At 56.4% G+C, this 10,400-nt stretch overlaps 1 protein-coding gene across 1 annotated transcript; it reads right to left on the bottom strand.

Annotated features, from left to right (window-relative positions):
• Positions 1-1,646: 1,646 nt before the first annotated feature.
• Positions 1,647-6,491, bottom strand: CRYGN (crystallin gamma N). Its single transcript, XM_019655378.1, is given in 4 exon segments — positions 1,647-1,779; positions 2,928-3,073; positions 4,756-5,004; positions 6,471-6,491. Coding segments are annotated over 4 exon segments (549 nt in total).
• Between the last annotated feature and the right edge of the window lie 3,909 nt (positions 6,492-10,400).

Raw genomic sequence — 10,400 nt, forward strand, 5'->3', positions numbered from 1 at the left:
ATACTCTCGGGAGCCAGCCCTCAGCTGCCCTCCCGGGGGCTTCCAAGGGAACGTTTATTCTGTGGTCAGACTGGGCCTGATAAACACCACATGCCGGCCCCTGGTGGGCAGGGGGCCAGCGGGCAGGGCAGGGGGACTGAGGGCTGAGGACACCACGAGGGATGGCTCTGTGAACGCCCCAGCTTTCCAAACCGCAGCGTGGAGACAAGTATGTGAAGCATGTGACTCTCTTCAGAAGGCGCTGGCCCTGGGTCCTCCGACCCCCCTGGACCGACTTCAGACAAATTACAAGCCTGCCCACAAGCATTCTGGTGGGAAGCTTGTTTTCCTTCTTTCTGACAAAAAGCAGATTTACTGACAGATTAGGGAGCTGGGGGCTGGGGTGAGAGGGAGGTCACCCTGGAGCATAAGCCTATCACTGAAGCATTAAATCACCGGTTAATGAGGGGCCACTATTGCTCGGCACTGGGAGCAGGACAAGTTCTGGAGGAACCTGGAATGCTGGGAAGGGCGGCGAGGCCTGGCCCCTCCCCGGGCCCCTGGGGAGCTGGACTGAGCTCCTTGGACTGATGGAGGGCTTCTGTCATCAGCAGCTCTCATTTGATCTTTTGGAGGGGGTGCTACTGTTATCCCTGCTGGAGAGCTGGGGAAACTGAGGCACAGGGCGAGCATCCTGTTATTCCCAGAAATCACACAGTCTCCAGGACGGGCTCCTCCCTCCTTCTACCCCCGCTGGGGCAGTGTCCACGCCCAACAGGATGGACCCAGCGTCCTAGAGAGAACCCAGGCCACAGACAAGGTCCCCGGGGCACCCTCCAGTTCACAGGTCCGCCCAGCCCTGCGAGCAGGTGGGGGTTGGAGCAGAGGCTCTGAGCCTTCCAAGCCCCTTTCTCCTCCATTCCCACAGAGCCTACCTGTTCACGAAATAGCCTCCCTCGGCCTCCAAGTGCCCCCCCCACCACCAATTTTTCTCTCCTTATAGGATGTAAGGGGCCAGTGTCCCTGCAGGCCAGCCCATCCTTTCAGAGGGACCAAGGTCATATAAACCCCAAGGCCAAGACTCACTCACCTCAGGACAGGCTAACGGCTGTGGAGTGGAGGACGTGTCCTGGGAGCTCTGAGTCGCTGAGTTAGCTACAGACCCCTGACATACACCGGTCCTCCGCCTCACCCCTCCTATCACTTATTTCTCATTCTCCCCTAACTGGGAGGGGGTGTCTGGGAGTCAGAGGAAGCACCCTGGCTCCATCCTGGCTCCCCCAGGAGCTTGTTCGGGGCCCCAGGTGGTCGTTCCAACTCAGAGCATGGGCTTTTCACGTGCACAATGAAAGGGCTGGACTCCATGACCTGTACAGGTCCCCTGTAACCCTAATATTACCCCAGGGGGTGCCTCGCAGTGCCCTCTTCCACCCTCTGGGTCCCTGTGGCTCCCCGCCCTGGGGAGTCCTGCTAGCCTCCTGCCCAGGGCCTGGTGTGCCCCCACAGGGCTGCCCTGCCATCAGGAAGGGGCAGAGAAATCGCTCAGGCCAGCTCACTCCGCACTTTTATGGCGTTTATTCCCCATGGTCCCCAGTCCCAGGTGGGGCAGGAAGGGACTGGCCTTCTCCCTGGCCTCTCCTGGTCCTGGCCTGGCAGCGGCAAGCTGGCTAGAAGTTGACAACGCTGCGGAGAGACTGGACAGGAGCGCTGTGGGCCCCCCAGTCTGAGAAGCTGCGGAAGTCGCCCCGCTCCACCAGGTACATGCGGCCGTGGTAGTTGGACTCCTCCTACAGGACCCACCTGGGGCCGGAGAGGCAGGTGGGAGGTCAGGTGATGGGAGCTGAGCAGCTCAGGGCCAGCATCCCCTTCTGTCCCCACACCTGCCCACCACCACCCCGCTCCCCGCCCGGGTCCATCCTTTTATTCTGGGGAACACCGGTGGCCCCCAGCCCTGCTCTTGGCTTACTTCCTCCCCCTCCACCCACTGTCTTCTCACTGCCCTGTGTGCTGGGGTCAGGGAGGGCATGACTTGGGCACCAGGGTTGCTCAGTGAAAGTTGACATTTTAAACTGACCAGTCTGCAAGGGCCAGGAGTGATTCCAGGGGTCTCTCTCTCTCTGTCACTCTCTCTCTCTCTCTCTCTCTCTGTCTCTCTCACTCTCTGTCACTCTTTTCTGCTCTCAGTAAGGATGGTCTGGACAGACAGCACCCGGCACTTGACAGGGTGCCTGGCACAGAATGGGGACCAATTACTACTCATTTCCCTGTGTAGGCCTAGCACTGTTTTAAGCCCTGGAGATTCCAAAGTAAGTCCATGCACAGGCTCCTGCCCCTCAGGGATGCCTCTTCCGGCGGGAAATCACTGTGTGAAGGCCGCTGCTCAGAGGAGCCAGCCTCTGGATACTTCGGGGCCCCAGTGGAGCCCTTCCTCCCTGCCAGCTACAGCTTCCGAGCCCCTGGGCAGCTGCTAACAACCCTGAGAGCAGAGATGGCAGACAAGGACACAGGCTAGTCTATGAGCACCTCTGAGGGCCCGGCCCTGGGCGGCGCCGGGGGCAGGAGAGGCCAGAGAGAACATGCCCCACCCTTTATTACCAGGGAGGCTGTGGGCTGCAGGTAAAGGGCACCCAGGTAATCAGGGAGGTTTCCCGGGCTCAAGAGAGCCAAACAACAATCCATGAGATCAGTCCAATCAGAGACCCACCAGCGGCAAAGTGCCTCGTACCTCTGCTCTGCCATGGAAGGCATCCCCTCAGCGGTGCCTCTGGGGCCCTGTGTCCCCTCACTGTGGCCTTGCTGGGCCACAGAGGAAGCCACCTCATTGTTTGACTGGGGCAGGGAACAGGCTCCCCACCTGCTGGGGTCTGACCCACCCCACAGCCTCCCCGGGCCTGCTGTGCTTGGCCCCACTGGGGCCTGTGGTCAGCGGCTACGCGGTCTCTACTCACGCTCCGTCCCCATACACCTTGATGGTGTTGACACAGTTCTTGGCCCAGCCCTGACCCTGAAGGAAGGGACACTTGCCCTTGAACTCCAGGCACTGGCCAGTGAAGTTGCAGCCCTCGAAGATTTCTAGGCGGAAATGTTCCCCGTGCTGCGGGCCCCAGCGAGGGTGGAGGAAGGAAAGAAGGCCAACAGCACGGAGTCTCCCTCCTCGTGAACAGAAGCGCATGTGGACCGGAACTCAGAGCCGCCGGGGGCTCTGGGCACCCAGGAGTTCCTGGGCTGGGGCCTGTGAGCGCCCCCGCCCAACCCACGCACTCCAACCCAGCACTTCTGCTTGTCCTCGCACACAAGCTTTGGTTGGATGAAAGGGGCCTGTTACTTCAAAAAGCCGCAGCGCTCCTGAACCAGCCCAATCTCCTTCTTCAACGAGAGGACCTGAGGTGCAGAGCAAGAGGACACTGGCCATGCTCTGACCAGGGCCGAGGGCACTGGGCTCCCTCCTGAAGCTGGGGCTAGGAGCTCCTGCCCCAGCCACACGGACACATTACTCTGTCCCTAACAGCTGCCCCTCCCCGCCACAGGCACGCCTTTACACGATAATAGTTTACAATCTGTAATAGGACCTTTTATTAAAACATGAAGCCAGAAGTCTAAAACAAATAGAGGTCTCGTTTTCTGAAATGCTCGCTGGTTCCCTGGGATGAGGACACAGATCTCCCTGTAAGATGCCCCATGTTTCCGAAAGACAGACGCTGGCCAGCGCCAGCCAGCTCCCGACTGGCTGCGGCGCCAGCAGGGACTGGGTCTGCAGCATGGCCGGCCCCACGGACAGCGCTCAGGAGAAGGGCGTTCAAAGCTACCTAGGGTGTTTGTCATATAAATAGCATTAAGATCCAGGGCTACCATGCGAATTCTTTTTTCCAAATGTCCGTGGCCTGGAGGAAACACTAAGAAAGCACTCTTACAATGAGAGGTGGCAAAGGCCAGCTAATTTTGCAACTCGTGTAGAAAAGAGAGGGGGTCCTGTACAGGAGGCCCCTTCCCCGGGGTTCCTCAGGTGTTCACTAGCACCCCTGGCTGTACGTGCAGGGAAGGGTCCCCCTGCAGACACACGGCGGATTCTCACCCCGGTCTCAAGAATCAGTCATTTCCCACCCGACCGTCCAGAGCTCACTTGTGACGTGGGAGAATCCTAAGGAACAGGAAAGCCGGGTCCTCAAACCCCACTGAGGGGACAACTAAACATACACAGTCTTTCGCCATGGGGAGCGACACCCCTCCTTTCTCTCCCTACACACACGGGGCCACACTGTGCGCGGCAGCCACCTGCTGGCTCCTGCTCCCGAATCCCCGCTGACTGGCCAGTGACAGAGCTTCTTCCATCAGCTTCTCCACGACTGAGCATCGAAGGGCCCTGAAAAATGCTGCCAGATGACCTGCCTGGGTGGACACACCAGGCCCAAATCAGCCTTACTTTATAGCCAAGTGCTCCCCCATCTGGTTGCAAAACCAAGCTTCTAGTGTTTCCAACAGCATTTTTCGTGGAAAATGCAGCAAGATGTTGAGATCCGAAATTTAAAGTGGTTGCATAATACATGCCTGAAAGGACAGGCAATAAAAAGGCCCAGGGGCTTGCCAGCTGGGTCCCCACGCCATCCTACAGGAGTGGCTGGGTCTGAGTGGGGCATCTCTCCATCTTAACGATCCCACAGCCCCGTCAGATCTTAAGGCTGGGAGGGCCGTGCTCTCTGACTACTTGCCCCATGTCTGACCAGGCCTGCCTCTCGGTCACTCCAGCAGGAAGCACCCCAGGAAGAGTGGCTCACTCACCATTCCCACAGGACGACAGGAGCCCATGTGGTCATGGTGGCCATTCCAGCGGGAGAAGTCGGGATAGTTGCCGTGCTCCAGGACGAACTGCTGGCCCTGGAAGTCAGGGTGGTAGAAGCAGACCCAGGCTCCGCTCTCCACACGGATGGAGCTCACCCGGTTCAGCAAGCCTTGGTCCTGGAAGTTGTCACAATCCCCAAAGACCTCCAGCTCCCTCCCCGTGAAGCGTTTGCCCTTATACAGAGTGATCTAGAAAGGTCGGGTTGGAGGGCGCAGGGTCACAGGCGTCTGTCTGCTAAGTTTGGGAGCAGATACCCTCGACTGAACCCTGACTCCTGGGCCACTGAAGCCCAGACCTGCTGCACACAGTAGGTGCTCCACACTGCTGACTGGGCAAAGGAATGGGGTCAAACCCAGCGTCCAGCCCACCCCATGCCAGGAACAGACAAAGTCCAGAGTGTACATGGGGTCAGGGACTTACTATTTGTCAAGGAGCCCAATTGAAAACAGACTCTTTCCAAACTCCTACTGCGTTTTTTTTTAAAACTCAATTTTTGTTTATTGATGAAACATAACATCAAGGAAATGTTTTCAAGAGACAATACTTCACTGCAAGCCAGCATCAAGCGTACAGAAAGTCAGGTCCCGGGATCGACCCGTCAACTGGAGACTGAATCCCGTGGCGCCGGGTCAGGGTCTGGCCCAGGGTTAACGGCTCAAAATGGCTTTTTCGGTGACACGTCCCTTTGCTTTGGGTGACAGGTGTGTGTCAGGGATGGAGTTTTAACAACTCAGTGACCAGTTCAGACACAGTGTCCTCTGGCGATGCAACACTGATGGGTTTTCCGCATCCCCAAACTAAGAAACAGGAACCACATCAACCCCAAAACTCACTTTCTGCCAAGGAACCTAAAATTCCAAACCTTCAGTGATTCTTTGGGTTTCAAGAATTAGGCTCCGAGAAGGGCCCTGGCAAAGTACAAGCGACGTTGCCTGGGACCCAGCAACTGCTGTAGTCATGAGTGCAGTCACTGATGGTGGCACTGCCGGTCCGGGCCCCTGGAGTTGGCGAGCCCACAGGGATGCATGCAGGTGGGGAAGCCGGGAGAGCCAGGGCACAACTTCCCTTCCCTCTGCTGACATCGAGCTGCTCCTCAGGCCACAGGGGTGGGTGCGCGGACCACGAGGGACGTGGGCTCTTGGGGTTGCTTGTTACCGAAGCCTAACCTAGCTCATGCAGGCTGATACACTAAGCTTGCATGTAGCCCTTGGAGACCAAAGTTTGTACCACATGAGCTAGAATGGGGAGCTATAGGGCGGGGAGAGAACCAAATTTGTCACCTTCCTGCATAAAACAGGTCGGGTCAAGGGCCCTAAGATATCCAGGAAGGGCTGACTGCTCAACCACAGGATTCAAAGCGCCCTCAAATCTCAACATTTTGCAGAGAACCAGCCCCTTGCTCCTGTCTTGAGGGGGTAGGGCCCCAGAGCCAGTGCCGGAGGAGTCAGGGGAGGGGTACCTTCCAGCAGGAGAGAGGCTGTCAGCCAGGCCTAGGCCGTCAGTTTTCAGAAATTTAGTCAGCTTTGCTTGGGTTTGTCAGACGCAAAGGGCGCGTCAAGCAGTATTCCCTCACCTCATTCTGAGAACAGAGAGCAATGCGAGCGGTATGTCTCCCATTGAGAGACCTCCGCCGTTACCTTCAGGTCGCACTCACCTTCCCAGAGCACTGCGCCATGGTGGCCTGCCCACCCCACGCGCTCGCCCCCAGATATAGCGGGTGGCGTCCTGCTAGGTCAGCGCCCCCAGACAAAAGATTTGCTTGGCCGGCACGTTAGTGCTGTCTGGCGTGTAAGCTGGCGAGGGGCCACCCAGCCAGTGGGACTGAACCGAGTCCCAGTGGGACACAGTGCCCTGAGTCCTGGCCGGGGTCTGTCTGGCGTTCACGGAGGTCACTGTGCCTGGCGAGCCCCAGCCAACCCCCAAGGCCTCCTCTCTCTGACCCCAGCACACCATTGCCCCTGCCGAGTCAGGACCACGCACTGGGGCTGGGGGCACGCTTCCGCTCTGTCCTTGAGGGGAGGTCTCTAGTCCTTTAGTGCTGCCCCTCACCCTCCCTCCTTCTCACAAAACCTGCCCTGAACCCCCACTTCCTTTCCCACCCCGTTACTCTGAGGACAAAGAAGACAGCCCTTCACGGCCACCCCTGCCTGCTGCTCTAGTCTTAGCTTCCAGCCCCGCCTTCAACTTTCTGCTCCAACAGCCCCAACCCCTGGCTGGCCCCAGTCTCTTGCCAGGTCCCTCACCTCCAGGCCTGCTCCTGCTGTCTTGCTCCCCTGGAAGCCACCCCTCGCCCCCACTCCCCTTCCCCAGGGGAAATCAATGCTCACCCGAGATCCATCGTTAGCGGTCACCTACCCTGACCTGAGCTGCCTCGCTGCTGAGCCGCAGTGCTGTGCACCCAGACCACCCTGGGTGACGAGGACGGGTCCACAGAAACATACAGGTCCACTCCAGCTGAGCCTGTCTCAGGGCACGGAAGTTCTTGGCACATAACAGAGACTCAAAGATTGTTTGTGGGGTGAACAGTCAACACTGAGGCCACACGATGTGCAGCCCCAAGCTGTTGGGAATATGAGCTGTGTACACATAAAACAATGATTCCAGTGGTTAGCTGAGGCAGCGCCCAGCTCTGAGATCAAAGGAGCGCGTGCACATCTGCACAAGGGTGACCCCAGGGGTTTTCACAGAAGGGGGGGCAGTGGGTCCTGGTGGATGGGAAGGAAGAGGGACTGTGGGGGAGCTGTCTGAGCTGCTCTCAGGAAAGTATATTTTTATCACCATTTCACAGATGAAACACTTCAGGGATAGGAAAAGGAGGTCATGCAATTCTTGGGGCACAGAAGTGACCTCACCCCTGCTCTGGGAGGCTGTCCAAGGAAGACAGGACATATACTGGGACCTGCATGTCACCCTGGCACCCGAGGACAGGCCTCCCAGGGGTCCTGGCCAGGCTGCTGCTCCCATGGCATCCACACCCGCCCAACCACACATCCCAACGTTTGCCTCTGGACACAGGCATTTCAAGGAAATAGAATTAAAACCAAAATCTCCCAACCCAGAAAGCCTGTCCATAAAGGTAGAAGAGAAAGCAAACCGTTGTATTACCGAAGTAGCCTTAAACCAGAATGTGATGTGCATCCCAGGCAAACTGCTACAGAGGCCACAAAGACAAAGAGATCTCAGCCCCCTCTACAGTCAGGCAGGTGCGACGCATCATATCCGCGTTCTCAAGGTGAAAGTGCTGATTTTCTTGTGGCTTTATGTTGGGAGATGGACCGCGCAATTCAGAGTAAGGTGACAGCTAAAGTTAAGCCCCTCTCCTCCCAGGACGCTGGGAAGTGGGGCATTCCCTTCCTTGATGATTTGTTTCAAAGAGACGGCTCTCAGCTCCTGGAGGGAAGATTTCCCCGTTGTTAGACTGGGAAAAGGCCAACTGCGCTATTAAAAAGATGCACATACACGTGAAAAGGACAGAGAAAGAAATTCTGGAAGACAAAGGAGGGGCAGTCTCTTTCCTTATTTTCAACTGGGAAAATTAAGCCTCTGAACTATTACTTTGTTCTTTTTCTTGGTACACTCTTTCCTAGAGCACTTTTAGGTTCACAGCAGAATTGAGCTAAACGTGTGTCAAGTTCCCATACTAGAAACTTCAGTGCATATTAAACCCAAGCGAAGAGTATTGTGTGTTTATGGGTGAAGCTGTGGGACAGCCCCTTGCTGCGTGTCGCAGGACATGGTGTCCCTGGGCCCTGCCCACTAAAGGCCTGCCCTCCATCATTCCGAGAGATGGAAACACCCTCAAATGTCCAAATGCTCCCCAAGGGCCAATCCAGGCCCCTTTGGGGTCTGAGTGAAATTGCTGGGTGAAGCCTGGGCTCACCTTCAACTCCATTGGAGTTCTCAGGGGCTCTCCAATGGGCACTGCTGACCCGCTGAGGCACCCAAGGTGGACTTGCGTCCAGCTGCTCAACATCTGTACATACACTGTCATTGACTTTGCTCTGATGTAAACTGCTCGTTCATATCCTTTGCCCATTTATTCTGCGTCTTTCCTTATTGATGTCTGTGTGCGTGTGTTAATTTGTTACCTGTTCCTTTGTTTTTCTGTGTTAACCTGTTATCTGTTCCGTGTGTGTGTGTGTGTGTGTGTGTTAATCTGTTACCTGTTCCTTTGCTATGTGTATGCATTGTAAAGACCTTTTCTCAGTTTGGCTTGGACTACTGGCCTGAACCCATTCTTGTTAGCTTCTTGGATTGGGCATTTCCAGGCACATGACTAGTGTGGGGCTCGGTACCCCCTCCAAACTGGGGCTTGTTGTGTTTAACTCCAACAGCTGGCACAGGGTGAATACTGGGTTGGACATCTCTTTAAATGAGAGGGTGTATGAGCCCACTGGCTAGATGCTAATGGTGCCCTCAGGGTAACTTGTGAACTGTTGGTGGCCAATTACCCATAAGGTGAGGATGGCAGGACTCGCTCTAGCTCTGGAGCTCATAGGGCCCGGAAGCTTAAGAGAAAGATGCAACCCAATAGCCCCACAGAGCTGGGATCTGTGGAAACAGAGAAACGACTTGAGAGGGTTAACATGCAGAGTACCCAGCAGAGGGGTACACCACAGTGTCAGGTTCCCCTCACTTTCCGAGGAAGCCCCCCACTTTCAGATATCAATGAACCCGAAACCTGAGAAGGATTCTCAGAAGGCGAGGGCAGAAAATACGGAAGACCTGACAGGAGAGATCTGGGACGGCGAAGCAGATAAACACGGCGCCTGCTCCTTTCCATGAACACATTAAAATTACAACTAAATTATAGAACAATCAACCTGGAGACCATCTGAAGTCTGACTGAACAGAAGTTTTATAATTAAGGGTATAAAGAAAAAGCCACATCGAGCCTGGTAGGAGGGACGGAGATGCAACCCAGAATGATCCTAAACCTGTGTGTGGAGGTTTAAACTCGGTTGCGGAGGTTCTCCTGGAGAAGTGAAGGACCCCAACCCCACTCCAGACTCATTCTGAGGATTGAAGGACCCCTGCCCAGAGTACTGGTGCTGGGAAGAGGAGCCCCCACACATCTGGCTGAAAAAATTGAAGATTCCAACCATCTGGGTGGGACGCAAGGCTGCAGGAGACCCAGATCTGCTCTTAAACGGCCGCGCGCAGACTCCCTAGCTCACAGGCACTCACCTGGGGCTCCAGCGCCGAGGCGGCGACTCCGGGGGCGTCAGAAGCATCCGAGGAGCAGACTGAGGTGTGTGGCTTCGAGGCCGGAGGACAGCCGGCGTTTTCCCTGTGAGGTCCTCTGCCCACACGGCCAGCCCGCGAGCGCCATCTTGAATGGGAGCCCTGCTGATTCACGGGGATGCCGCCCACCCAATTCCCCCAAAGCCAGAGGCACTTTCTGGTGAGCAGCCAGCCCTGCCTGCATTGCACACTTGCATTGCACTTCTTTGAAAACTACCAGAGTCTGTGGGTCCCAGGCAGGCAACAACTAGCCTCGGTGTGCTCTGAGAGTTTCGCTGAGTAATTCCAGGCTCAGCACTGGCACCAAACCAGAATCTACATTAACCTGGTGACCACAGCT

This window comes from Hipposideros armiger, unplaced genomic scaffold (assembly GCF_001890085.2).
Source record: "Hipposideros armiger isolate ML-2016 unplaced genomic scaffold, ASM189008v1 scaffold_239, whole genome shotgun sequence".
In the NCBI taxonomy this organism is placed as follows: Eukaryota; Metazoa; Chordata; class Mammalia; order Chiroptera; family Hipposideridae; genus Hipposideros; species Hipposideros armiger.